This window comes from Oncorhynchus keta, unplaced genomic scaffold, assembly GCF_023373465.1.
Source record: "Oncorhynchus keta strain PuntledgeMale-10-30-2019 unplaced genomic scaffold, Oket_V2 Un_contig_23053_pilon_pilon, whole genome shotgun sequence".
Taxonomy (NCBI): Eukaryota; Metazoa; Chordata; class Actinopteri; order Salmoniformes; family Salmonidae; genus Oncorhynchus; species Oncorhynchus keta.
The window spans coordinates 33,339-60,000 of NW_026283182.1; the positions used below are offsets into that span (position 1 = coordinate 33,339).

The 26,662-nt window shown below is 42.9% G+C and overlaps 1 protein-coding gene and 1 long non-coding RNA gene across 10 annotated transcripts in view; both read right to left on the reverse strand.

Moving 5' to 3' along the window:
• Positions 1 to 1,319: 1,319 nt before the first annotated feature.
• LOC118382308 (cell migration-inducing and hyaluronan-binding protein) overlaps positions 1,320 to 26,662 on the reverse strand; it is a 91,398-nt gene continuing 66,055 nt past the window's right edge. Inside the window, exons 19-28 of one of the 4 annotated variants that reach the window (XM_052505267.1) lie at positions 24,902 to 25,057; positions 23,844 to 24,024; positions 23,033 to 23,248; positions 22,319 to 22,530; positions 20,544 to 20,729; positions 19,419 to 19,623; positions 18,696 to 18,782; positions 18,446 to 18,603; positions 18,188 to 18,288; positions 1,320 to 3,295 (exon numbers count right to left, since the gene is read on the reverse strand). In XM_052505267.1, the coding sequence (XP_052361227.1) occupies positions 3,168 to 3,295; positions 18,188 to 18,288; positions 18,446 to 18,603; positions 18,696 to 18,782; positions 19,419 to 19,623; positions 20,544 to 20,729; positions 22,319 to 22,530; positions 23,033 to 23,248; positions 23,844 to 24,024; positions 24,902 to 25,057 (1,630 nt within the window). In that variant the 3' untranslated portion in view covers positions 1,320 to 3,167. Of the gene's footprint in view, positions 3,296 to 18,187; positions 18,289 to 18,445; positions 18,604 to 18,695; positions 18,783 to 19,418; positions 19,624 to 19,931; positions 19,978 to 20,060; positions 20,155 to 20,543; positions 20,730 to 22,318; positions 22,531 to 23,032; positions 23,249 to 23,843; positions 24,025 to 24,901; positions 25,058 to 26,662 lie in introns of those variants that run through there. The other 3 variants (XM_052505268.1, XM_052505270.1, XM_052505269.1) reach the window with 3 other exon arrangements.
• On the reverse strand, positions 9,220 to 18,176 carry LOC127921680 (uncharacterized). Of its 6 annotated transcripts, none has more exons than XR_008109311.1 (5): positions 17,223 to 17,704; positions 14,673 to 14,881; positions 13,684 to 13,837; positions 9,489 to 10,255; positions 9,220 to 9,315 (listed from the first exon to the last, which is right to left on the reverse strand). It is a non-coding gene; the product is annotated as an uncharacterized LOC127921680 (long non-coding RNA). The 6 variants fall into 6 exon arrangements; XR_008109313.1 differs by lacking the exon at positions 9,220 to 9,315 and adding an exon at positions 18,020 to 18,176 and having other exon boundaries at positions 9,423 to 10,255; positions 17,223 to 17,336; XR_008109315.1 differs by lacking the exon at positions 9,220 to 9,315 and having other exon boundaries at positions 9,423 to 10,255; positions 17,538 to 17,704.

Sequence of the window (26,662 nt, forward strand, 5' to 3'; positions counted from 1 at the left end):
CCAGACTCATACAGACTCTGACTGCCTGCCCCATAACGCAGTGGACTCTACATGACTATCTGCCTGTCCCTACAGACTCATAGCCCCATAACGCAGTGGACTCTACATGACTATCTGCCTGTCCCTACAGACTCATAGCCCCATAACGTGGTGGACTCTACGCCTGTCCCTACAGACTCATAGCCCCATAACGTGGTGGACTCTACGCCTGTCCCTACAGACTCCAACTATGTTGGGATTTGTATTGTCATGTTCTGTATATCCCGTCTGGCATGTCTAAACGCAGGTGGACTGGAAATAATGGTGTTAAGCCTAGATTCAATCAGTTCAGCATTAAGCTGCTATAACCAAGACACGTTCTGTTAGTATTGTTGTGATATAATACTTGGGCTGGATTCAATCAGTTCAGCATTAAGCTGCTATAACCAAGACACGTTCTGTTAGTATTGTTGTGATATAATACTTGGGCTGGATTCAATCAGTTCAGCATTAAGCTGCTATAACCAAGACACGTTCTGTTAGTATTGTTGTGATATAATACTTGGGCTGGATTCAATCAGTTCAGCATTAAGCTGCTATAACCAAGACACGTTCTGTTAGTATTGTTCTGATATAATACTTGGGCTGGATTCAATCAGTTCAGCATTAAGCTGCTATAACCAAGACACGTTCTGTTAGTATTGTTGTGATATAATACTTGGGCTGGATTCAATCAGTTCAGCATTAAGCTGCTATAACCAAGACACGTTCTGTTAGTATTGTTGTTCTGATTTAATATTGGGCGTCTGATTTTTTCCTTCATGTAAGCCAACAGAGCCCCATCCTTGTGATGTTTTACAGTTTTAGAGGGTTACTGAGGTCCAGAGCTGGAGGCCTCCACTTAACTAGTCCTCTCTAGCGCTCTCTCTCTCTCAGCATGTGAGCATAGCTCAGCATTCCACAATGATTTATAATGGGCCTGGGAGCCACACCCTTTACGCTGTGCTCACACACGCACACAAAGGAACCAGCACATGAGAACCAACGGGGCTGGAGCCAACCATTGCCCCTTGCTGATAGTAATTCCAACCTGCAGACCCCATTAACTTCTCCATTAATGCTGCTAGGATAGCAACCCAAATGGCACCCTGTTACCTAGTGCGCTACTTTTGACCAGGGCTCATTGGGAATAGGGTGCCATTTGGGACAACCCCAAACCAAAGTGTCTGTTCAAATGTGTAGGCTAATGGTTGAAATGTGGAACTGATGTGTTTCTTGGTTCAAACAATAATTGAATAACAGGTAGTAGAACATGAGAAATGTATTACTGCAACGTTAACTGGTGTTTCTGTGCAGAAAGCCTTTATTGGGCTTCACACACACAGGCTTATAAATTCACTTATTCATTTATTTATGTACAAAAGTCATTCAAACATTTTAAGTCATGAGATTGAATTACTTTACAAGCCCAAGTCATGTATAATACATCACATCCATTTAGTGTAGGGTTAAAACAAAACATTGCGGTAACTAGGATGATATTATGCCATAGCAGTGTTTAGTAGGATTGTTTTAAATGTTATAGTATTATTATTCTTACATACAATTCAGGACCAGAATACAGTACAACTCAAAAGATGTCCCTTGTAGATTTTGTTCAATTATGTCTGTACAATAAATAAGTATAAAATATATCTCTGTTATCAATCTGAGGAATTTTTAAAAACACATTTAAACATAGAAAACACTAACAACTATCACGTCCGAAAAAAGACCAGCTATTTCGGGCGAAGGGAAACGTTTATCAGATTCTTGCCAGATTTGAAGAAAAATCGCCAATTTAGAATCAATATATAAATTGCTTAAATAACATTTAAAGTTTTGATTTGGGAGTATTGTCTAAGACCAGATAGCACTTTAGAAGTGACCAAAAAATGTCCTTGGATATATTCAGGATAATTTTGAGGTTTCTTTACATACTGGTATGTTTAATAAAACAGACCGATGGACCACATGAACAGTTATATGAAACCAAACATTACACAATATCAAGTAAGCGATCAAGAGCCCTCACATAAAACACAGGGAAACAGCTTCTCTGGAATGGAATCTTCCGGACAGATGGACTAAATGTCTGCACCTGCTTTTTATCCAGTAGAAGGGTAAATATATCTCATAATGTACCTATACGTTTTTTATGTTCATCTTAAAAAGGCCCAATGCAGCTGTTTTTACCTCAATATCAAATAATTTCTTGGTAACAATTAAGTGATTGTTTTGAATTAAAATGGTCAAAAAGTAATACAAATAGCTTCTTAATTAACAAAGAGCAATTTCTGAAGCAAGGATTTAGCTAGGACTGGCTGGGTGTGGTCTAGCTGTAATTGGCAGAGAGGTTTGTAACTGGTTTGTAACTCTCTCCGTTATTGGTCTATTAACTAATGGTGATGTCAGCAGGCAGGCCAAAACTCCATCCCACCAAAACAGGCTGAAATTTCAGGTGGTCTTTTCAAACAGCTCCCACACTAAAAGGGCATTATCATCATTTCACAGTATTATTCCAACCTCAGTGTGGAAATATATATAAAATACTGTAAAATCACGTTTTTGGCCACACTGGGCTTTTAACCTGTAATTTACCTTTTGGTTCTACTTTAAAAGTCAGGTAATCTCTTTCTCACTTCTACTTCATTGGTCTACATTTTTGTTCTATTGTGTTAAACAACGTTAACTTCCCACTGGAAAACACAGGTGCAAACATTTAGGAAATCTGTCTCTGAGTAGGATGAAAAACAAGGAATATTTGTTGGTAATTTTTTCTCTCTTCTCGCGTTTTAAAAGTCAAGTATAGTCAAACGAACAATACAGTCGAATCACTCACATAGTCAACATTGTCACATAAACAGAGACCTGCATGGCGGGAAAGTTGATAGGTGACAGAAAAACGCATGCGTTTGATTGGCCGGCCCACACTCTGTAGCACCGGGCTGAAACTGTCCCGAACCACAGATCTAGGATCAGATTACCTTAATTAATCTTTAGTGGTGAAAAACATCTGATCTTGGACCAGTAGTTATAGGAACAACTTTCACCTACTCCAGTCCTAGGGGCAGTGCGTGTGTGTTGTGTGGGAGGTGTAGTCTCTTGTGTGCCCCCCACTACACCTAGTTCCTCCTCTCCTCTCTCCTTCATAGCTTAATCTTCTTGACCACAGGGATAGGGAGGACTTGATGGATCTTAGCTCTCTCCTCATTCACCTCCATGCGGACCCAGTCAGGTCGAAAAGTGCCCTTGAAGCCTACAAACGTTAGCTTGTCTGAAACACAGAGAAATCAAGAAACACTGGCTCAATGTCAGCTGCTCACATTCTGAGTAAACACAACTATGTCTCTCTCCACAATAAATACAAGAAACGCTGGCTCAATGTCAGCTGCTCACATTCTGAGTAAACACAACTATGTCTCTCTCCACAATAAATACAAGAAACGCTGGCTCAATGTCAGCTGCTCACATTCTGAGTATACACAACTATGTCTCTCTCCACAATAAATACAAGAAACGCTGGCTCAATGTCAGCTGCTCACATTCTGAGTATACACAACTATGTCTCTCTCCACAATAAATACAAGAAACGCTGGCTCAATGTCAGCTGCTCACATTCTGAGAATACACAACTATGTCTCTCTCCACAATAAATACAAGAAACGCTGGCTCAATGTCAGCTGCTCACATTCTGAGTAAACACAACTATGTCTCTCTCCACAATAAATACAAGAAACGCTGGCTCAATGTCAGCTGCTCACATTCTGAGTAAACACAACTATGTCTCTCTCCACAATAAATACAAGAAACGCTGGCTCAATGTCAGCTGCTCACATTCTGAGTAAACACAACTATGTCTCTCTCCACAATAAATACAAGAAACGCTGGCTCAATGTCAGCTGCTCACATTCTGAGAATACACAACTATGTCTCTCTCCACAATAAATACAAGAAACGCTGGCTCAATGTCAGCTGCTCACATTCTGAGTAAACACAACTATGTCTCTCTCCACAATAAATACAAGAAACGCTGGCTCAATGTCAGCTGCTCACATTCTGAGAATACACAACTATGTCTCTCTCCACAATAAATACAAGAAACGCTGGCTCAATGTCAGCTGCTCACATTCTGAGTAAACACAACTATGTCTCTCTCCACAATAAATACAAGAAACGCTGGCTCAATGTCAGCTGCTCACATTCTGAGTAAACACAACTATGTCTCTCTCCACAATAAATACAAGAAACGCTGGCTCAATGTCAGCTGCTCACATTCTGAGAATACACAACTATGTCTCTCTCCACAATAAATACAAGAAACGCTGGCTCAATGTCAGCTGCTCACATTCTGAGTAAACACAACTATGTCTCTCTCCACAATAAATACAAGAAACGCTGGCTCAATGTCAGCTGCTCACATTCTGAGTAAACACAACTATGTCTCTCTCCACAATAAATACAAGAAACGCTGGCTCAATGTCAGCTGCTCACATTCTGAGTATACACAACTATGTCTCTCTCCACAATAAATACAAGAAACGCTGGCTCAATGTCAGCTGCTCACATTCTGAGTAAACACAACTATGTCTCTCTCCACAATAAATACAAGAAACGCTGGCTCAATGTCAGCTGCTCACATTCTGAGTAAACACAACTATGTCTCTCTCCACAATAAATACAAGAAACGCTGGCTCAATGTCAGCTGCTCACATTCTGAGTAAACACAACTATGTCTCTCTCCACAATAAATACAAGAAATGCTGGCTCAATGTCAGCTGCTCACATTCTGAGTAAACACAACTATGTCTCTCTCCACAATAAATACAAGAAACGCTGGCTCAATGTCAGCTGCTCACATTCTGAGTAAACACAACTATGTCTCTCTCCACAATAAATACAAGAAACGCTGGCTCAATGTCAGCTGCTCACATTCTGAGTAAACACAACTATGTCTCTCTCCACAATAAATACAAGAAACGCTGGCTCAATGTCAGCTGCTCACATTCTGAGTAAACACAACTATGTCTCTCTCCACAATAAATACAAGAAACGCTGGCTCAATGTCAGCTGCTCACATTCTGAGTAAACACAACTATGTCTCTCTCCACAATAAATACAAGAAACGCTGGCTCAATGTCAGCTGCTCACATTCTGAGTATACACAACTATGTCTCTCTCCACAATAAATACAAGAAACGCTGGCTCAATGTCAGCTGCTCACATTCTGAGTATACACAACTATGTCTCTCTCCACAATAAATACAAGAAACGCTGGCTCAATGTCAGCTGCTCACATTCTGAGTAAACACAACTATGTCTCTCTCCACAATAAATACAAGAAACGCTGGCTCAATGTCAGCTGCTCACATTCTGAGTAAACACAACTATGTCTCTCTCCACAATAAATACAAGAAACGCTGGCTCAATGTCAGCTGCTCACATTCTGAGTATACACAACTATGTCTCTCTCCACAATAAATACAAGAAACGCTGGCTCAATGTCAGCTGCTCACATTCTGAGTATACACAACTATGTCTCTCTCCACAATAAATACAAGAAACGCTGGCTCAATGTCAGCTGCTCACATTCTGAGTAAACACAACTATGTCTCTCTCCACAATAAATACAAGAAACGCTGGCTCAATGTCAGCTGCTCACATTCTGAGTATACACAACTATGTCTCTCTCCACAATAAATACAAGAAACGCTGGCTCAATGTCAGCTGCTCACATTCTGAGTATACACAACTATGTCTCTCTCCACAATAAATACAAGAACACACGCTGGCTCAATGTCAGCTGCTTACATTCTGAGTATACACAACTATGTCTCTCTCCACAATAAATACAAGAAACGCTGGCTCAATGTCAGCTGCTCACATTCTGAGTAAACACAACTATGTCTCTCTCCACAATAAATACAAGAAACGCTGGCTCAATGTCAGCTGCTTACATTCTGAGTAAACACAACTATGTCTCTCTCCACAATAAATACAAGAAACGCTGGCTCAATGTCAGCTGCTCACATTCTGAGTAAACACAACTATGTCTCTCTCCACAATAAATACAAGAAACGCTGGCTCAATGTCAGCTGCTCACATTCTGAGTAAACACAACTATGTCTCTCTCCACAATAAATACAAGAAACGCTGGCTCAATGTCAGCTGCTCACATTCTGAGTAAACACAACTATGTCTCTCTCCACAATAAATACAAGAAACGCTGGCTCAATGTCAGCTGCTCACATTCTGAGTAAACACAACTATGTCTCTCTCCACAATAAATACAAGAAACGCTGGCTCAATGTCAGCTGCTCACATTCTGAGTAAACACAACTATGTCTCTCTCCACAATAAATACAAGAAACGCTGGCTCAATGTCAGCTGCTCACATTCTGAGTAAACACAACTATGTCTCTCTCCACAATAAATACAAGAAACGCTGGCTCAATGTCAGCTGCTCACATTCTGAGTATACACAACTATGTCTCTCTCCACAATAAATACAAGAAACGCTGGCTCAATGTCAGCTGCTCACATTCTGAGTAAACACAACTATGTCTCTCTCCACAATAAATACAAGAAACGCTGGCTCAATGTCAGCTGCTCACATTCTGAGTAAACACAACTATGTCTCTCTCCACAATAAATACAAGAAACGCTGGCTCAATGTCAGCTGCTCACATTCTGAGTAAACACAACTATGTCTCTCTCCACAATAAATACAAGAAACGCTGGCTCAATGTCAGCTGCTCACATTCTGAGTATACACAACTATGTCTCTCTCCACAATAAATACAAGAAACGCTGGCTCAATGTCAGCTGCTCACATTCTGAGTATACACAACTATGTCTCTCTCCACAATAAATACAAGAAACGCTGGCTCAATGTCAGCTGCTCACATTCTGAGTATACACAACTATGTCTCTCTCCACAATAAATACAAGAAACGCTGGCTCAATGTCAGCTGCTCACATTCTGAGTATACACAACTATGTCTCTCTCCACAATAAATACAAGAAACGCTGGCTCAATGTCAGCTGCTCACATTCTGAGTATACACAACTATGTCTCTCTCCACAATAAATACAAGAAACGCTGGCTCAATGTCAGCTGCTCACATTCTGAGTAAACACAACTATGTCTCTCTCCACAATAAATACAAGAAACGCTGGCTCAATGTCAGCTGCTCACATTCTGAGTAAACACAACTATGTCTCTCTCCACAATAAATACAAGAAACGCTGGCTCAATGTCAGCTGCTCACATTCTGAGTAAAGCTGCTCACATTCTGAGTAAACACAACTATGTCTCTCTCCACAATAAATACAAGAAACGCTGGCTCAATGTCAGCTGCTCACATTCTGAGTAAACACAACTATGTCTCTCTCCACAATAAATACAAGAAACGCTGGCTCAATGTCAGCTGCTCACATTCTGAGTAAACACAACTATGTCTCTCTCCACAATAAATACAAGAAACGCTGGCTCAATGTCAGCTGCTCACATTCTGAGTAAACACAACTATGTCTCTCTCCACAATAAATACAAGAAACGCTGGCTCAATGTCAGCTGCTCACATTCTGAGTAAACACAACTATGTCTCTCTCCACAATAAATACAAGAAACGCTGGCTCAATGTCAGCTGCTCACATTCTGAGTAAACACAACTATGTCTCTCTCCACAATAAATACAAGAAACGCTGGCTCAATGTCAGCTGCTCACATTCTGAGTAAACACAACTATGTCTCTCTCTACAATAAATACAAGAAACGCTGGCTCAATGTCAGCTGCTCACATTCTGAGTAAACACAACTATGTCTCTCTCCACAATAAATACAAGAAACGCTGGCTCAATGTCAGCTGCTCACATTCTGAGTAAACACAACTATGTCTCTCTCCGCAATAAATACAAGAAACGCTGGCTCAATGTCAGCTGCTCACATTCTGAGTAAACACAACTATGTCTCTCTCCGCAATAAATACAAGAAACGCTGGCTCAATGTCAGCTGCTCACATTCTGAGTATACACAACTATGTCTCTCTCCACAATAAATACAAGAAACGCTGGCTCAATGTCAGCTGCTCACATTCTGAGTAAACACAACTATGTCTCTCTCCACAATAAATACAAGAAACGCTGGCTCAATGTCAGCTGCTCACATTCTGAGTAAACACAACTATGTCTCTCTCCACAATAAATACAAGAAACGCTGGCTCAATGTCAGCTGCTCACATTCTGAGTAAACACAACTATGTCTCTCTCCACAATAAATACAAGAAACAAACAACAACAAATAACACACAAAAATCACCCAGAGCGATTGAGAGGAAGGACAGAGCGGGAAAAGGGAGAGGGGAAGAAACAGGGGGAAAGAGGAGGGAGAAAGAAAGACAAAGCGAGCTAGCTGGCAGTCCTCCTCCTCCATTCTCCAACACTGTGCATACCACGGAGGCGTCTCACCCCATCCAGGAATGATTTCTACACAAATAGACCATTTGTCGTCTCTGGAATTACACCCCACAGTGAGAAAAATGTGTCCCGCAGCCTGCTCCGGGATGTCTAGGGGTGTAGAATCTATTTAGTACAATGTACTGTGTGATCTAAAATTAGAATCAGAATTTGGAGAAGGATTTCTGAATTCCAAAACGTGGGTTGTGTCAAGTGACTTGAAGGGGAGAGGGGTTAAATATGGAGGGAGGAGAGGAAGGACCCTGCTGCTCTGGCTGGCATGGGGCTAAGTATTGATTATCCTCACACACACACACACACACACACACACACACACACACACACACACACACACACACACACACACACACACACACACACACACACACACACACACACACATAGGCTACTTACTATGAATCGGCATTTATGAGAGATGTGTGTGAAACACTGTCAGCCCTGAACACTAAACACTGACCATCATTACAAGCCAGATCATTTTGAATCAATGAATACACCTTTAATAAAAGTTGGCTGACTGTATTTGATAAGCAAACAGCACCAGTTTAACATTCAACACGGTTTACAGAACGTTAGTTTCTGAATCACAACAGTATACCAATAGCACCCTCTACTGTGTGGTCAGCTCTAAGGAGCTACAGTAGTTAGTTAGTTACCTCTCAAATGAGGGTTTGGTCAGCTCTAAGGAGCTATAGTAGTTAGTTAGTTACCTCTCAAATGAGGGTTTGGTCAGCTCTAAGGAGCTACAGTAGTTAGTTAGTTACCTCTCAACATGAGGGTTTGGTCACCTCTAAGGAGCTACAGTAGTTAGTTAGTTACCTCTCAAATGAGGGTTTGGTCAGCTCTAAGGAGCTACAGTAGTTAGTTAGTTACCTCTCAAATGAGGGTTTGGTCAGCTCTAAGGAGCTAGTTAGTAGTTAGTTAGTTACCTCTCAACATGAGGGTTTGGTCACCTCTAAGGAGCTACAGTAGTTAGTTAGTTAGTTAGTTACCTCTCAACATGAGGGTTTGGTCACCTCTAAGGAGCTACAGTAGTTAGTTAGTTACCTCTCAACATGAGGGTTTGGTCAGCTCTAAGGAGCTACAGTAGTTAGTTAGTTACCTCTCAACATGAGGGTTTGGTCAGCTCTAAGGAGCTACAGTAGTTAGTTAGTTACCTCTCAACATGAGGGTTTGGTCAGCTCTAAGGAGCTACAGTAGTTAGTTAGTTACCTCTCAACATGAGGGTTTGGTCAGCTCTAAGGAGCTACAGTAGTTAGTTAGTTACCTCTCAACATGAGGGTTTGGTCAGCTCTAAGGAGCTACAGTAGTTAGTTAGTTAGTTAGTTACCTCTCAACATGAGGGTTTGGTCAGCTCTAAGGAGCTACAGTAGTTAGTTAGTTACCTCTCAACATGAGGGTTTGGTCAGCTCTAAGGAGCTACAGTAGTTAGTTAGTTAGTTAGTTAGTTAGTTAGTTAGTTAGTTACCTCTCAACATGAGGGTTTGGTCAGCTCTAAGGAGCTACAGTAGTTAGTTAGTTAGTTACCTCTCAACATGAGGGTTTGGTCAGCTCTAAGGAGCTACAGTAGTTAGTTAGTTACCTCTCAACATGAGGGTTTGGTCAGCTCTAAGGAGCTACAGTAGTTAGTTAGTTAGTTACCTCTCAACATGAGGGTTTGGTCACCTCTAAGGAGCTACAGTAGTTAGTTAGTTAGTTAGTTACCTCTCAACATGAGGGTTTGGTCACCTCTAAGGAGCTACAGTAGTTAGTTAGTTACCTCTCAACATGAGGGTTTGGTCAGCTCTAAGGAGCTACAGTAGTAGTTAGTTAGTTACCTCTCAACATGAGGGTTTGGTCAGCTCAAGGAGCACAGTAGTTGAGGTTTGGTTACCTCTCAACATGAGGGTTTGGTCAGCTCTAAGGAGCTACAGTAGTTAGTTAGTTACCTCTCAACATGAGGGTTTGGTCAGCTCTAAGGAGCTACAGTAGTTAGTTAGTTAGTTAGTTACCTCTCAACATGAGGGTTTGGTCAGCTCTAAGGAGCTACAGTAGTTAGTTAGTTACCTCTCAACATGAGGGTTTGGTCAGCTCTAAGGAGCTACATGAGTAGTTAGCTACAGTAGTTAGTTAGTTAGTTAGTTACCTCTCAACATGAGGGTTTGGTCAGCTCTAAGGAGCTAAGGTTAGCTACAGTAGTTAGTTAGTTAGTTAGTTACCTCTCAACATGAGGGTTTGGTCAGCTCTAAGGAGCTACAGTAGTTAGTTAGTTAGTTAGGGTTTTACTCTCTCAACATGAGGGTTTGGTCAGCTCTAAGGAGCTACAGTAGTTAGTTAGTTACCTCTCAACATGAGGGTTTGGTCAGCTCTAAGGAGCTACAGTAGTTAGTTAGTTACCTCTCAACATGAGGGTCTTGGTCAGCTCTAAGGAGCTACAGTAGTTAGTAGTTAGTTAGTTACCTCTCAACATGAGGGTTTGGTCAGCTCTAAGGAGCTACAGTAGTTAGTTAGTTACCTCTCAACATGAGGGTTTGGTCAGCTCTAAGGAGCTAAGGAGTTAGTTCAGGAGCTACAGTAGTTAGTTAGTTATGAGGGTTTGGTCAGCTCTAGCTACAGTAGTTAGTTAGTTACCTCTCAACATGAGGGTTTGGTCAGCTCTAAGGAGCTACAGTAGTAGTTAGTTAGTTACCTCTCAACATGAGGGTTTGGTCAGCTCTAAGGAGCTAGCTACAGTAGTTAGTTAGTTACCTCTCAACATGAGGGTTTGGTCAGCTCTAAGGAGCTACAGTAGTTAGTTAGTTACCTCTCAACATGAGGGTTTGGTCACCTCTAAGGAGCTAGTAGTAGTTAGTTAGTTAGTTAGTTACCTCTCAACATGAGGGTTTGGTCAGCTCTAAGGAGCTCAGTAGTTAGTTAGTTACCTCTCAACATGAGGGTTTGGTCAGCTCTAGTTAGTTAGTTAGTAGTTAGTTAGTTAGTTAGTTACCTCTCAACATGAGGGTTTGGTCAGCTCTAGTAGGAGCTACATGAGGGTTTGGTAGTCTAAGGAGCTAGTTAGTTAGTTAGTTACCTCTCAACATGAGGGTTTGGTCAGCTCTAAGGAGCTACAGTAGTAGTTAGTTAGTTACCTCTCAACATGAGGGTTTGGTCAGCTCTAAGGAGCTACAGTAGTTAGTTAGTTAGTTAGTTAGTTAGTTAGTTAGTTGAGGGTTTGGTCAGCTCTCTCAACATGAGGGTTTGGTCAGCTCTAAGGAGCTAGTTAGTTAGTTAGTTAGTTAGTTACCTCTCAACATGAGGGTTTGGTCAGCTCTAAGGAGCTACAGTAGTTAGTTAGTTACCTCTCAACATGAGGGTTTGGTCAGCTCTAAGGAGCTACAGTAGTTAGTTAGTTAGTTAGTTAGTTAGTTAGTTAGTTAGTTAGTTACCTCTCAACATGAGGGTTTGGTCAGCTCTAAGGAGCTACAGTAGTTAGTTAGTTACCTCTCAACATGAGGGTTTGGTCAGCTCTAAGGAGCTACAGTAGTTAGTTAGTTACCTCTCAACATGAGGGTTTGGTCAGCTCTAAGGAGCTACAGTAGTTAGTTAGTTACCTCTCAACATGAGGGTTTGGTCAGCTCTAAGGAGCTACAGTAGTTAGTTAGTTACCTCTCAACATGAGGGTTTGGTCAGCTCTAAGGAGCTACAGTAGTTAGTTAGTTACCTCTCAACATGAGGGTTTGGTCAGCTCTAAGGAGCTACAGTAGTTAGTTAGTTAGTTAGTTAGTTAGTTAGTTACCTCTCAACATGAGGGTTTGGTCAGCTCTAAGGAGCTACAGTAGTTAGTTAGTTAGTTAGTTACCTCTCAACATGAGGGTTTGGTTTGGCTCAGTAGTTAGTTAGTTAGTTAGTTAGTTACCTCTCTAGGGTTTGGTCAGCTAGAGTAGTTAGTTAGTTACCTCTCAACATGAGGGTTTGGTCAGCTCTAAGGAGCTACAGTAGTTAGTTAGTTACCTCTCAACATGAGGGTTTGGTCAGCTCTAAGGAGCTACAGTAGTTAGTTAGTTACCTCTCAACATGAGGGTTTGGTCAGCTCTAAGGAGCTAGTAGTTAGTTAGTTACCTCTCAGCTGACAGTAGTTAGTTAGTTACCTCTCAACATGAGGGTTTGGTCAGCTCTAAGGAGCTAGTTAGTTAGTTAGTTAGCATGAGGGTTTGGTCAGCTCTAGTTAGTTAGTTAGTTAGTTAGTTACCTCTTGAGGGTTTTCAGCTTAGTAGTTAGTTAGTTAGTTAGTTACCTCTCAACATGAGGGTTTGGTCAGCTCTAAGGAGCTACAGTAGTTAGTTAGTTACCTCTCAACATGAGGGTTTGGTCAGCTCTAAGGAGCTACAGTAGTTAGTTAGTTACCTCTCAACATGACCTCTCAACATGAGGGTTTGGGGTAGTTGTCAGCTCTAAGGAGCTACAGTAGTTAGTTAGTTACCTCTCAACATGAGGGTTTGGTCAGCTCTAGCTAGGAGCTACAGTAGTTAGTTAGTTAGTTAGTTACCTCTCATGAGGGTTTCAACATGAGGGTTTGGTCACAGCTCTAAGGAGCTACAGTAGTTAGTTAGTTACCTCTCAACATGAGGGTTTGGTCACTCTAAGGAGCTAAGGAGCTCAACAGGGTTTAGTTAGTTAGTTAGTTACCTCTCAACATGAGGGTTTGGTCAGCTCTAAGGAGCTACAGTAGTTAGTTAGTTAATGAGTTAGTTGGTTAGTTAGTTAGTTAGTTATGTTAGTTACCTCTCAACATGAGGGTTTGGTCAGCTCTAAGGAGCTACAGTAGTTAGTTAGTTAGTTAGTTAGTTAGTTAGTTAGTTAGTTACCTCTCAACATGAGGGTTTGGTCAGCTCTAAGGAGCTACAGTAGTTAGTTAGTTACCTCTCAACATGAGGGTTTGGTCAGCTCTAAGGAGCTACAGTAGTTAGTTAGTTACCTCTCAACATGAGGGTTTGGTCAGCTCTAAGGAGCTACAGTAGTTAGTTAGTTAGTTAGTTAGTTAGTTAGTTAGTTAGTTAGTTTAGTTAGTTAGTTAGTTAGTTAGTTACCTCTCAACATGAGGGTTTGGTCAGCTCTAAGGAGCTACAGGGTTTGGTCAGTAGTTAGTTAGTTAGTTAGTCTCAACATGAGTTAGTTAGTTAGTTAGTGAGGGTTTGGTCAGTTAAGGAGCTTAGTTAGTTAGTTAGTTACCTCTCAACATGAGGGTTTGGTCAGCTCTAAGGAGCTACAGTAGTTAGTTAGTTAGTTAGTTAGTTAGTTAGTTAGTTAGTTAGTTAGTTAGTTAGTTACCTCTCAACATGAGGGTTTGGTCAGCTCTAAGGAGCTACAGTAGTTAGTTAGTTACCTCTCAACATGAGGGTTTGGTCAGCTCTAAGGAGCTACAGTAGTTAGTTAGTTAGTTAGTTCTCAACATGAGGGTTTGGTCAGCTCTAAGGAGCTACAGTAGTTAGTTAGTTACTTAGTTAGTTAGTTAGTTAGTTAGTTAGTTAGTTAGTTAGTTAGTTAGTTAGTTAGTTAGTTAGTTACCTCTCAACATGAGGGTTTGGTCAGCTCTAAGGAGCTACAGTAGTTAGTTAGTTACCTCTCAACATGAGGGTTTGGTCAGCTCTAAGGAGCTACAGTAGTTAGTTAGTTAGGGTTTGGTCAGCTCTACCTCTCAACATGAGGGTTTGGTCAGCTCTAAGGAGCTACAGTAGTTAGTTAGTTAGTTACCTCTCAACATGAGGGTTTGGTCAGCTCTAAGGAGCTACAGTAGTTAGTTAGTTACCTCTCAACATGAGGGTTTGGTCACCTGTAGGGTTTGGTCAGGCTACAGTAGTTAGTTAGTAGTTAGTTAGTTACCTCTCAACATGAGGGTTTGGTCAGCTCTAAGGAGCTACAGTAGTTAGTTAGTTTAGTTACCTCTCAACATGAGGGTTTGGTCAGCTCTAAGGAGCTACAGTAGTTAGTTAGTTAGTTAGTTAGTTAGTTAGTTACCTCTCAACATGAGGGTTTGGTCAGCTCTAAGGAGCTACAGTTAGTTAGTTAGTTAGTTACCTCTCAACATGAGGGTTTGGTGAGGGTTTGGTCAGCTCTAAGGAGCTACAGTAGTTAGTTAGTTAGTTACCTCTCAACATGAGGGTTTGGTCACCTCTAAGGAGCTTTGGTAGCTCTAAGTTAGTTAGTAGTTAGTTAGTTACCTCTCAACATGAGGGTTTGGTCAGCTCTAAGGAGCTACAGTAGTTAGTTAGTTACCTCTCAACATGAGGGTTTGGTCAGCTCTAAGGAGCTACAGTAGTTAGTTAGTTACCTCTCAACATGAGGGTTTGGTCAGCTCTAAGGAGCTACAGTAGTTAGTTAGTTAGTTAGTTAGTTAGTTAGTTAGTTAGTTAGTTAGTTAGTTAGTTACCTCTCAACATGAGGGTTTGGTCAGCTCTCTAAGTAGTTAGTTAGTTACCTCTCAACATGAGGTTTGGTCAGCTCTAAGGAGCTACAGTAGTTAGTTAGTTAGTTAGTTACCTCTCAACATGAGGGTTTGGTCAGCTCTAAGGAGCTACAGTAGTTAGTTTAGTTACCTCTCAACATGAGGGTTTGGTCAGCTCTAAGGAGCTACAGTAGTTAGTTAGCTCTAAGGAGCTACAGTAGTTAGTTAGTTGTTCCCTCTCAACATGAGGGTTTGGTCAGCTCTAAGGAGCTACAGTAGTTAGTTAGTTAGTTTGTTCCCTCTCAACATGAGGGTTTGGTCAGCTCTAAGGAGCTACAGTAGTTAGTTAGTTACCTCTCAACATGAGGGTTTGGTCAGCTCTAAGGAGCTAGTTAGTTACCTCTCAACATGAGGGTTTGTCAGTAGTTAGTTAGTTACCTCTCAACATGAGGGTTTGGTCAGCTCTAAGGAGCTACAGTAGTTAGTTAGTAGTTAGTTAGTTACCTCTCAACATGAGGGTTTGGTCAGCTCTAAGGAGTTAGTTAGTTAGTTAGTTAGTTACCTCTCAACATGAGGGTTTGGTCAGCTCTAGTTAGTAGTTAGTTAGTTAGTTAGTTAGTTAGTTACCTCTCAACATGAGGGTTTGGTCAGCTCTAAGGAGCTACAGTAGTTAGTTAGTAGTTAGTTAGTTAGTTAGTTACCTCTCAACATGAGGGTTTGGTCAGCTCTAAGGAGCTACAGTAGTTAGTTAGTTAGTTAGTTACCTCTCAACATGAGGGTTTGGTCAGCTCTAAGGAGCTACAGTAGTTAGTTAGTTAGTTAGTTAAGGAGCTACAGTAGTTAGTTAGTTAGTTAGTTACCTCTCAACATGAGGGTTTGGTCAGCTCTCTAAGGAGCTAGTTAGTTACCTCTCAACATGAGTAGTTAGTTAGTTAGTTACCTCTCAACATGAGGGTTTGGTCACCTCTAAGGGTTTGGAGCTACAGTAGTTAGTTAGTTAGTTAGTTACCTCTCAACATGAGGGTTTGGTCAGCTCTAAGGAGCTACAGTAGTTAGTAGTTAGTTAGTTAGTTACCTCTCAACATGAGGGTTTGGTCAGCTCTAAGGAGCTACAGTAGTTAGTTAGTTAGTTAGTTAGTTAGTTAGTTAGTTAGTTAGTTACCTCTCAACATGAGGGTTTGGTCAGCTCTAAGGAGCTACAGTAGTTAGTTAGTTAGTTAGTTAGTTAGTTAGTTAGTTACCTCTCAACATGAGGGTTTGGTCAGCTCTAAGGAGCTACAGTAGTTAGTTAGTTAGTTAGTTACCTCTCAACATGAGGGTTTGGTCAGCTCTAAGGAGCTACAGTAGTTAGTTAGTTAGTTAGTTAGTTAGTTACCTCTCAACATGAGGGTTTGGTCAGCTCTAAGGAGCTACAGTAGTTAGTTAGTTAGTTACCTCTCAACATGAGGGTTTGGTCACCTCTAAGGAGCTAGTAGTAGTTAGTTAGTTAGTTACCTCTCAACATGAGGGTTTGGTCAGCTCTAAGGAGCTACAGTAGTTAGTTAGTTAGTTACCTCTCAACATGAGGGTTTGGTCACCTCTAAGGAGCTACAGTTAGTTAGTTAGTTACCTCTCAACATGAGGGTTTGGTCAGCTCTAAGGAGCTACAGTAGTTAGTTAGTTAGTTATGAGGGTTGGTCAGCTTAGTTAGTTAGTTAGTTAGTTAGTTACCTCTCAACATGAGGGTTTGGTCAGCTCTAAGGAGCTACAGTAGTAGTTAGTTAGTTAGTTACCTCTCAACATGAGGGTTTGGTCAGTTAGTTAGTTAGTTACCTCTCAGTTACCTCTCAACATGAGGGTTTGGTCAGCTCTAAGGAGCTACAGTAGTTTGTTAGTTACCTCTCAACATGAGGGTTTGGTCAGCTCTAAGGAGTACAGTAGTTAGTTAGTTAGTTAGTTACCTCTCAACATGAGGGTTTGGTCAGCTCTAAGGAGCTACAGTAGTTAGTTAGTTACCTCTCAACATGAGGGTTTGGTCAGCTCTAAGGAGCTAGTAGTAGTTAGTTAGTTAGTTACCTCTCAACATGAGGGTTTGGTCAGCTCTAAGGAGCTACAGTAGTTAGTTAGTTAGCTCTAAGGAGCTACTAGTTAGTTAACATGAGGGTTTTCAGCTCTAGCTCAGTAGTTAGTTAGTTAGTTAGTTACCTCTCAACATGAGGGTTTGGTCAGCTCTAGTTAGTTAGTTAGTTACCTCTCAACATGAGGGTTTGGTCAGCTCTAAGGAGCTCTAGTTAGGTTAGCATGAGGGTTTGGTAGCTCTAAGGAGCTACAGTAGTTAGTTAGTTACCTCTCAACATGAGGGTTTGGTCAGCTCTAAGGAGCTACAGTAGTTAGTTAGTTACCTCTCAACATGAGGGTTTGGTCAGCTCTAAGGAGCTACAGTAGTTAGTTAGTTAGTTACCTCTCAACATGAGGGTTTGGTCAGCTCTAAGGAGCTACAGTAGTTAGTTAGTTACCTCTCAACATGAGGGTTTGGTCAGCTCTAAGGAGCTACAGTAGTTAGTTAGTTAGTTAGTTAGTTAGTTAGTTAGTTAGTTACCTCTCAACATGAGGGTTTGGTCAGCTCTAAGGAGCTACAGTAGTTAGTTAGTTAGTTAGTTACCTCTCAACATGAGGGTTTGGTCAGCTCTAAGGAGCTACAGTAGTTAGTTAGTTACCTCTCAACATGAGGGTTTGGTCAGCTCTAAGGAGCTACAGTAGTTAGTTAGTTAGTTAGTTACCTCTCAACATGAGGGTTTGGTCAGCTCTAAGGAGCTACAGTAGTTAGTTAGTTAGTTCAACATGAGGGTTTTCAGTTAGCTTAGTTAGTTAGGGTTTTCAGTAGTTCAGTTAGCTAAGGAGCTACAGTAGTTAGTTAGTTACCTCTCAACATGAGGGTTTGGTCAGCTCTAAGGAGCTAGTTAGTAGTTAGTTAGTTACCTCTTAGGGTTTGGTCAGCTTAGCTAGTTAGTTAGTTAGTTAGTTACCTCTCAACATGAGGGTTTGGTCAGCTCTAAGGAGCTACAGTAGTTAGTTAGTTAGTTAGTTACCTCTCAACATGAGGGTTTGGTCAGCTCTAAGGAGCTACAGTAGTTAGTTAGTTACCTCTCAAATGAGGGTTTGGTCAGCTCTAAGGAGCTACAGTAGTTAGTTAGTTAGTTACCTCTCAACATGAGGGTTTGGTCAGCTCTAAGGAGCTACAGTAGTTAGTTAGTTACCTCTCAACATGAGGGTTTGGTCACCTCTAAGGAGCTACAGTAGTTAGTTAGTTACCTCTTAACTTGAGGGTCTTGTCAGCCCCGAGGAGTTCCAGTATTCTGGTCCAGGGGCCCCGAGTTACCAGGCGACCCTTAGACGTTATTATGACGATAGAGCTTGAGAGAGAAAGAGAGAGTGGGGGAGAAAGAGACAGAAGTGAAACAGAGATGGGGGATGGAGAAGAGGAGGCAGGGAGAAGAGAGAGTTAACTTTGTTCAACTCAGTGTCTTCCCACTCTAACATGAAAAAGTTAGTGTGTGTGTGTGTTCTTACTGGTCTGTCAGGTTGTTAACATAGCTCTCTATCTGGGCAGGTACACCCTGCAGTATGGAGTTCCTGAAGCCTTTGCTCTCCACCAGTCTCCCGTCATGGCCGTCCATCACCGTCAGCTGCACCCCATCATCTGGCTGGTACAACTTCCTGCCGTTAACCTGCCCGGCAACCACAATATCCAATCAACCAATCATGACATTATTGAATAACTTCTTACACACAGAGAAAGCAAACACACACACACACACACCTCTGTGTAGGCGAAGTCCTCCTTGATGTGGAAGAAGCGTGTGTTGTAGGACTCCAGCTTGACCTCCAGGAAGTGGTCTGTGGTGCGCTGTAGAGGAGAGAGAGAGAGAGAGAGAGAGAGAGAGAGAGAGAGAGAGAGAGAGAGAGAGAGAGAGAGAGAGAGAGAGAGAGAGAGAGAGAGAGAGAGAGAGAGAGAGAGAGAGAGAGAGAGAGAGAGAGAGAGATAGATAGATAGATAGATAGATAGATAGAGAGATAGATAGATAGATAGATAGATAGATAGATAGATAGATAGATAGATAGATAGATAGATAGATAGATAGATAGATAGATAGATAGATAGATAGATGAGAGAAAAGAGAGAGAGAGGAGAGGAAAGAGAGAGAGCAAGAGTGAGAGAGAGATCTTAAGTGACCGATACTGGTATAGAAATGTCCATCCTGTCCACAACACTGCTGCAGAGATTTATTGATGAGATGCCAAGACTCTTTCTTCTCTTTCTTTGCATGACTGTATCTGTAACACTATATAGAGAGGTTGTAAAGGGTTTCAAACACGGTGAATATACTATGAATAATAGGAACTAGTGTTATTAGAATACTATGTACTAGTACTATGAATACTACAAATCAGTAATAAACAGTTTAAATAAGTGTTTGATGAACTATTTTTGAAAACGATGCACAGTGCCACTTGTGACCAACAGACTGAGCGCTGTCCTCACCAGCTTGGCGCTGGGCAGTTTCTTTGGCATGGGCACATCTACGATGGGCATCTCTGCGTGCAGGGGGTAGGCCTGTGTCATGCAGTCACTGGGGCCGCTGCCCTTAGGGATAACGGCTGTGATTTTAACCCTCTCACAACCCTTCACTGAACAGAAGGCAAAGTCCTCCTTCTCATTGTGGGCCTTCACTCGGAGGAACAGCAGGCTGAGAGGGAGACAGAGGAGACTAAGAGTTAATAAGGATTCACTCGGAGAAACAGCAGGCTGAGAGGGAGACAGGGGAGACTAAGAGTTAATAAGGATTCACTGGGACAAACAGCAGGCTGAGAGGGAGACAGGGGAGACTAAGAGTTAATAAGGATTCACTGGGAGAAACAGCAGGCTGAGAGAGAGACAGGGGAGACTAAGAGTTAATAAGGATTCACTGGGACAAAAAGCAGACTGAGAGGGAGACAGGAGAGACTAAGAGTTAATAAGGATTCACTGGGACAAACAGCAGGCTGAGAGGGAGACAGGGGAGACTAAGAGTTAATAAGGATTCACTCGGAGGAACAGCAGGCTGAGAGAGAGACAGGGGAGACTAAGAGTTCATAAGGATTCACTGGGACAAAAAGCAGACTGAGAGGGAGACAGGAGAGACTAAGAGTTAATAAGGATTCACTGGGACAAACAGCAGGCTGAGAGGGAGACAGGGGAGACTAAGAGTTCATAAGGATTCACTCGGAGGAACAGCAGGCTGAGAGAGAGACAGGGGAGACTAAGAGTTAATAAGGATTCACTGGGACAAACAGCAGGCTGAGAGAGAGACAGAGGAGACTAAGAGTTAATAAGGATTCACTGGGACAAACAGCAGGCTGAGAGGGAGACAGGGGAGACTAAGAGTTCATAAGGATTCACTCGGAGGAACAGCAGGCTGAGAGAGAGACAGGGGAGACTAAGAGTTAATAAGGATTCACTGGGAGAAACAGCAGGCTGAGAGGGAGACAGTACCTACTGTACTCATCTACTACACATTCTCCTCTCTCCCCCTGATCTCTCCCTCCTCACCCTCTCTCTCCCGTCTCTCCCTCCCTCTTTACCCTCTCTCTTCTCTTCCCCTCGCTCCCTGCCTCCCACCCTCCTCACCCGGTATCTTCCTCCCAGTAGTAATAGCCTCGGGACAGGTGAGACTGGTTGATCTTGTCTCTCTGTGTGGTCCTCATAAACACACCGGTCTTCCTTGTCTGCTTGGTCAGCCGGTTGTGGATGTCTGAGATGATCGTGAAGGTGGTGCCTGGTGGGTAGCAGAAGCCCACGTTGATCCAGTTGTTCCTGGAACACACACACAGACAGACACACAGTTAATCCATGATATCAGAAAGGACATGTTTACAGGAGGCTGCCCAGCACTGAGATGGGCTAAACAACTACTCCTGCTCACCGGTCATATTCATTAGTAAACACACCGTAGCAAAACATTTTGCCATCTTTATTGGACAAGTTCAGGTCAGTCTCTCTGTTTGTCAGCTTTCTTCCGTTTGGTGATAGTGAAACTAGAAACTAGTGAATACGACTCTGAGGTCCCGTGTAGCTCAGTTGGTAGAGCATGGTATTTTCAGCAACTGGGTTCGATTCCCAAGGGGGACCAGTACGAAAAAAGTATTGGATAAGAGTGTCTGCTAAATGACGCTCAAGGCACCACAGATGATAGTCCGTACGGCCCAGCATGGCAAGCGGTACCAGAGCATCAAGTCTAGGTCCAAAAGGATTCTTACCAGCTTCTACCCCCAAGCCATAAGACTCCTGAACAGCTAATCAAATGGTTAACCAGACTATTTGCACTATACTTTTACTACATATTACCTCAATTACCTCGACTAACCTGTGCCCCCGCACATTGACTCTGTACCAGTACCCCCCTGTATATAGCCACACACTACTGTTATGTTATAGTTATAGTTATAGCTCTTAATTAAATTATTTGTTATTTTTCTATTTTCTTATTTTTAAGTTTATTTTAGTAAATATTTCTTCACACTTGTTTTTCTTATAAGTACATTGTTGGTTAAGGGCTTGTAAGCATTTCACTGTAAGGTCTACTACACCTGTTGTATTTGGTGCATGTGACAAATAAAATTTGATTTGATTTCAAATGTGAAATGTCATGCAGAGTTTATGGTTGAACCTGAAGTTCCATTCCACAAACAATAGATGGCGCCAGAGCAGCATGTAACCAATGGGAATGCCCATATCCCACAATACAGTATATGTTCCTCCCCCAGAGTCCTTTCGGGGTAATCTCAGGCCAGGGAGTAGCTAACACGCTTGAAATGACTACAATGCCTCTGCTATTCAAATGACTGCCAATGATATTAAGAATATTTGCTGGGCAGGGGTGATGTCATATGCTAAGACAAACAGCCACCATAAACTACTGTATCACACTGTCCCTTGGGTTATAGGGTTCGTGGAAGGCAAGGGTGTGACTTGATGATATGGGTTTTATTAATATGACCACATGGTCAGGAGATGGGGCTTTGGGTTACTGGGGTTATTGTTGACTCATAAGATGTGGTGCCATGATGTGGACAGTTTTTTGGATCAGATGCTGAAACAATGCTGGGAGAAGGAAGTGAATAGTGTGTGTGGTGAAGGGTGCATGTGTGTGTGTGTCTGTGTGTGACTCTCTGCATCCACTACCAACCTGTGTAGTCTCTCTCTCTGTCTGTGTGTGTGTGTGTGTCTGCAGGTGTGTGTGTCTATATCTCTCTGAGTCCACTACCAACCTGTGTAGTCTCTCTCTCTGTTCTCTCTCTCTGTGTGTGTGTGTGTGTGTGTGTGTGTGTGTGTGTGTGTGTGTGTGTGTGTGTGTGTGTGTGTGTGTGTGTGTGTGTGTCTCTCTCTCTGAGTCCACTACCAACCTGTTGAAGTTGATGAGCCACACAGTGATCTCTGCAGGAGCAGCCTGGTCCCAGTGTACAGTGTAGCCCTTACCCAGGGTGACCACGGGCTGGAACTGCTGGTAGTGCTTCCTCTTGCCCAGAGCGCCCTCTAGTGTCAGGGGTCTGTCAGGGTACTCATCCTTCACCATCTGCATGTTCAGACTGGCAGGGTTACGTGTCTGTATGTAGATCTGAGGGACCACACACACACACATTAATTCACAAACGCATACAGACACAGACACAGACACAAGCACACACACAAACACACAAATGTGTGTGACTAGGAACATGTTCACTAATCTGGAAGACATTAGAAAGTGAGTGAAATGAGGGGGAAACGAGGTCACACTGCACAAAAACCTAGTGTATTAGCTTTGAGATGAAACTTAACCAACACCTTATTTTAAATAATGTGTGAGTACACACTGTGTACCCATGTGTGTATGTGCTTGTATAAGATACGGTGTGTGTGTGTGTGTGTGTGTGTGTGTGTGTGTGTGTGTGTGTGTGTGTGTGTGTGTGTGTGTGTGTGTGTGTGTGTGTGTGTGTGTGTGTGTGTGTGTGTGTGTGTGTGTGTGTGTGTGTGTGTGTGTGTGTGTGTGTGTGTGTGTGTGTGTGTGTGTGTGTGTGTGTGTGTGTGTGTGTGTGTGTGCATGCTTCCTTCAGCTTGCATGGCGTATGCATACCAACCTGTGCATAATGCCCACTACAGATGGCAGCCCTCCAGTCAGGCACGTCAATACAGTCAGGGTGTCTCAGTAGCCAGTTGTCCTCTTTGACCAGGAAGGCTCCAGGGTACTCACTGACCGAGCCGTCCACGTCATGGAATATCGTGGTCTTGTCACCGTCCATTTGCATCTTGTTAAACCATGGGCCGGGCTCGCCGAAAAACACCCGGGACGTTATCTGATAAGAAGAGCAGGGGGTAGATGGGGGAAGGGGTGAGGGGTGGAGAGAAGAGAGGGGGATAGGGGAAGGAGAGGAGATTGGGAGGAAGGGGGAGAAGGGGTGAGGGGGTGGAGAGAAAGAGGGGGGAGAGGGGGAGAGGGAGAGAGGGGAAGAGGGGAAGGAGAGGAGATTGGGAGGAAGGGGGAGAAGGGGTGAGGGGGTGGAGAGAAGAGAGGGGAGAGGGGAAGGAGAGGAGATTGGGAGGAAGGGGGAGAAGGGGTGAGGGGGTGGAGAGAAGAGAGGGGAGAGGGGAAGGAGAGGAGATGGGGAGAGATGAGTGTCATGGAGGTGAGAAAGAGCAGCATGTCTCCCCTGTAAGACCGTGCTTATGGCACTACATTACCCATAATCCATCTTGACAGCTCATGCCCAAAATCTGCAGCTACGCTTTAGGGCAAACACACACACACACAATACACCCCAACTCCCATCATGTGTACAGGTAAATGCTAATCAGCGTGATACACCCCCCCTCACACACTCACTCACTCACTCACTCACTCACTCACTCACTCACTCACTCACTCACTCCCTCCCTCAATCCCTCACTCACAGGCACGTCGTGGAAGGTGATGTCAGTGACGTTGTTGTTAGGGCAGCTCTGCCAGGAGTTGTTGAGTCTGAAGCCGAAGGCGCTGGTGTGTCGACCGTCCAGGGCAATGTATTTTCTGAAGGTGCAGTTCTGCACGTTGATGGGCCCGTCGTAGATCTGCATGCCGCGGATAGGGAAGTCACTGCAGCACAGACATACAGAGAGTCAGAAAGACCAGAGGGATGGAGACGAGTTAGAGAGAATGAGAGAGCGAGAGAGAGAGAACTTGACGGACAGACAGACCCCGGTAAAAAGTAGGGCACCAGGTAGGGAATAGGGTGCTATTTGGGACGTAGACAAGATCATGAGTGCTTTGCGATGTTCCCAAGTGTGCCGGAGGGGACATCGTCATCTCTTTCAGCACACAGACAAGGCTCTGTGCTATCGGATATTGGATAACGACTGCATCTTGGGACCATTTTGTAACACTATGCAAAAGTTCACATGTGGTTGCAAATGATAATTTTTTCTCCATACAGCATATCATGTAGAACTGCGACAGATGATGGATGATGGGTTTCTTTCACCCAGACAATAAAAGAATGTCAGATATGCACAAGTTGAGACATCATACTTTTAATCATACTTCTGTCTGGCCAAGCACGCAACACGCTGAAAATGAAAAAGTTGAAGGGGTTCATTTCAGGGTAAAATGTGAATGAGGAGAGGCGATACAAGGAAAGGAGAGGAGGAGGAGGAGAAGTAGAAGGAGAAGGAGAAGAAGAGGGGAGGAGGGGAAGGGAGATAAGAGAACAATAAATGAACAGACAGAAGAGGAGAGAAAAGGGAGAGAGACACACAGAGTGTATCTCTGTTTCTGTCTGTCTGTCTGTCTGTCTGTCTGTCTGTCTGTCTGTCTGTCTGTCTGTCTGTCTGTCTGTCTGTCTGTCTGTCTGTCTGTCTGTCTGTCTGTCTGTCTGTCTGTCTGTCTGTCTGCCCGCCTGCCCGCCTGCCTGCCCGCCTGCCTGCCTGCCTGTCTGTCTGTCTGTCTGTGTGTGTGTGTGTGAGCCAACACTCACACTCCTCGAGGCAGGGTCCTCCCATTGAGGTCGGGTCCCCCGGGACCCCAGATACGGTTGTCAGGAATGGGCATGCCCCTGTTCTCACTCTCCCCAACAAACAGACTGTTCTTCACCTCCTGACGAGAACCATCGTCATCAGGGAATGTACCACCACTACACAGATAGGGAAAGACAGAGACAAAGTGAGAGAGAGAAAGAGTTTGTGTGTGTGTGTTCATTTCATCGAAAAATACTTTTCATTTTTGTTGACTAAAATGTAACGAGACGAGAATTCCACGTGAGACTAATGGACATTTCATTTGACATCAAGCTCCTGTTCATCAGTTTTTTCCAATCATAAGCATGCAGAATATTCTTCAGTTGTGTGGATGGATTGAGCTGATCTGCCCGGCTCTCTCACACAGCTCCCAGTGGTCACATCAGTCGCTCGTCAATCTGATGCGAAGCCAGGACACTGGATTTGTAACCAAACTCAACTAGACACAATAATGCTTACTCTCTCTTAATTTAATGTAGGCTATTTTTACTCTGATCACATCAGTCTATATTGTTAGTCATGAATCTGTGTTGCCGCTCTGGTACCACTCTGGGGTGGCTGTTTTCCTATGGGGAAAACAAATGATATTTCTTGAATGTTAGGAGTACAATTATAGTTCTGACATCTTTAGAGAGGTCAAATTCTCCCCTTTTTGAAGAAAAGGCTTTTATTTACCCCCCTTGACGGTTATGATGTGGAGAAAATCAGAGCCGTAAGTGATTGAACATCTAGCCAAGGCTTTATATCCTATATGATGAATTATGTCAGGCATTGGTTACAATCTGTCACAATATAAATGTTGCCAGCTAAGGTATACGAGGGGGTCGTAGGTCTAGTTGGACAAGGCTATCTGAATGAGTACATGATGGAAGTTAGAAGTAGCTTAAATATTAATTATTTAATAGATTATTTTTCTATTATGTGACTAAAATGGCTGTGACTAAAACTGTCTAGAGTTTTAGTCGACTGATAATAACTAAAACTGTCCAGAGTTTTAGTCGACTGATAATAACTAAAACTAACGAAGAATGAAATGACTAAAATGTGACTAAAAGGTATTTTAAGACTAAACATAAAACCAAATCTAAAATAGATGCCAAAGTTAACACTTTTGTGTAAAATTCGGGTTAGGGTTAGAATTAGGGTTACGTTTAGGGGGAAGGTTAGGTTAAGGGTTAGGGGTTAGCGAAATAGGATTTTGAATGGGAATCAATTGTTTGGTCTCCACAAGGACAGTAAAACAAGTGTGTGTGTGTGTGTGTGTGTGTGTGTGTGTGTGTGTGTGTGTGTGTGTGTGTGTGTGTGTGTGTGTGTGTGTGTGTGTGTGTGTGTGTGTGTGTGTGTGTCTTTCTGAGTCCACTACCAACCTGTTGTGAGTGAGTGAGTGAGTGAGTGAGTGAGTGAGTGAGTGAGTGAGTGAGTGAGTGAGTGAGTGACTGTCAGAGAGTTTGTGTGGCAAGGAAAGCTAAAACGAATGTGTGGCCAAGAGAGAGTGTAAAAGTGTGTGAGTCTGTGCCAGTGTGTCTCTCTCTGAGAGTGTGACCTGGTTTCTGAAACCAGCTACAAACCATGCCCAGGCCCATATACCGAGAGATGCCACTTTCACACTCCCAAATTACTTTCACACTCTTTCAAAGTCTTTCTTTCCCACTGCATCATAAGCAGACGACCATATAAGGTGTTTTCCAATTACTTCAACGGGGTCTTCTGCAGTCACCCGT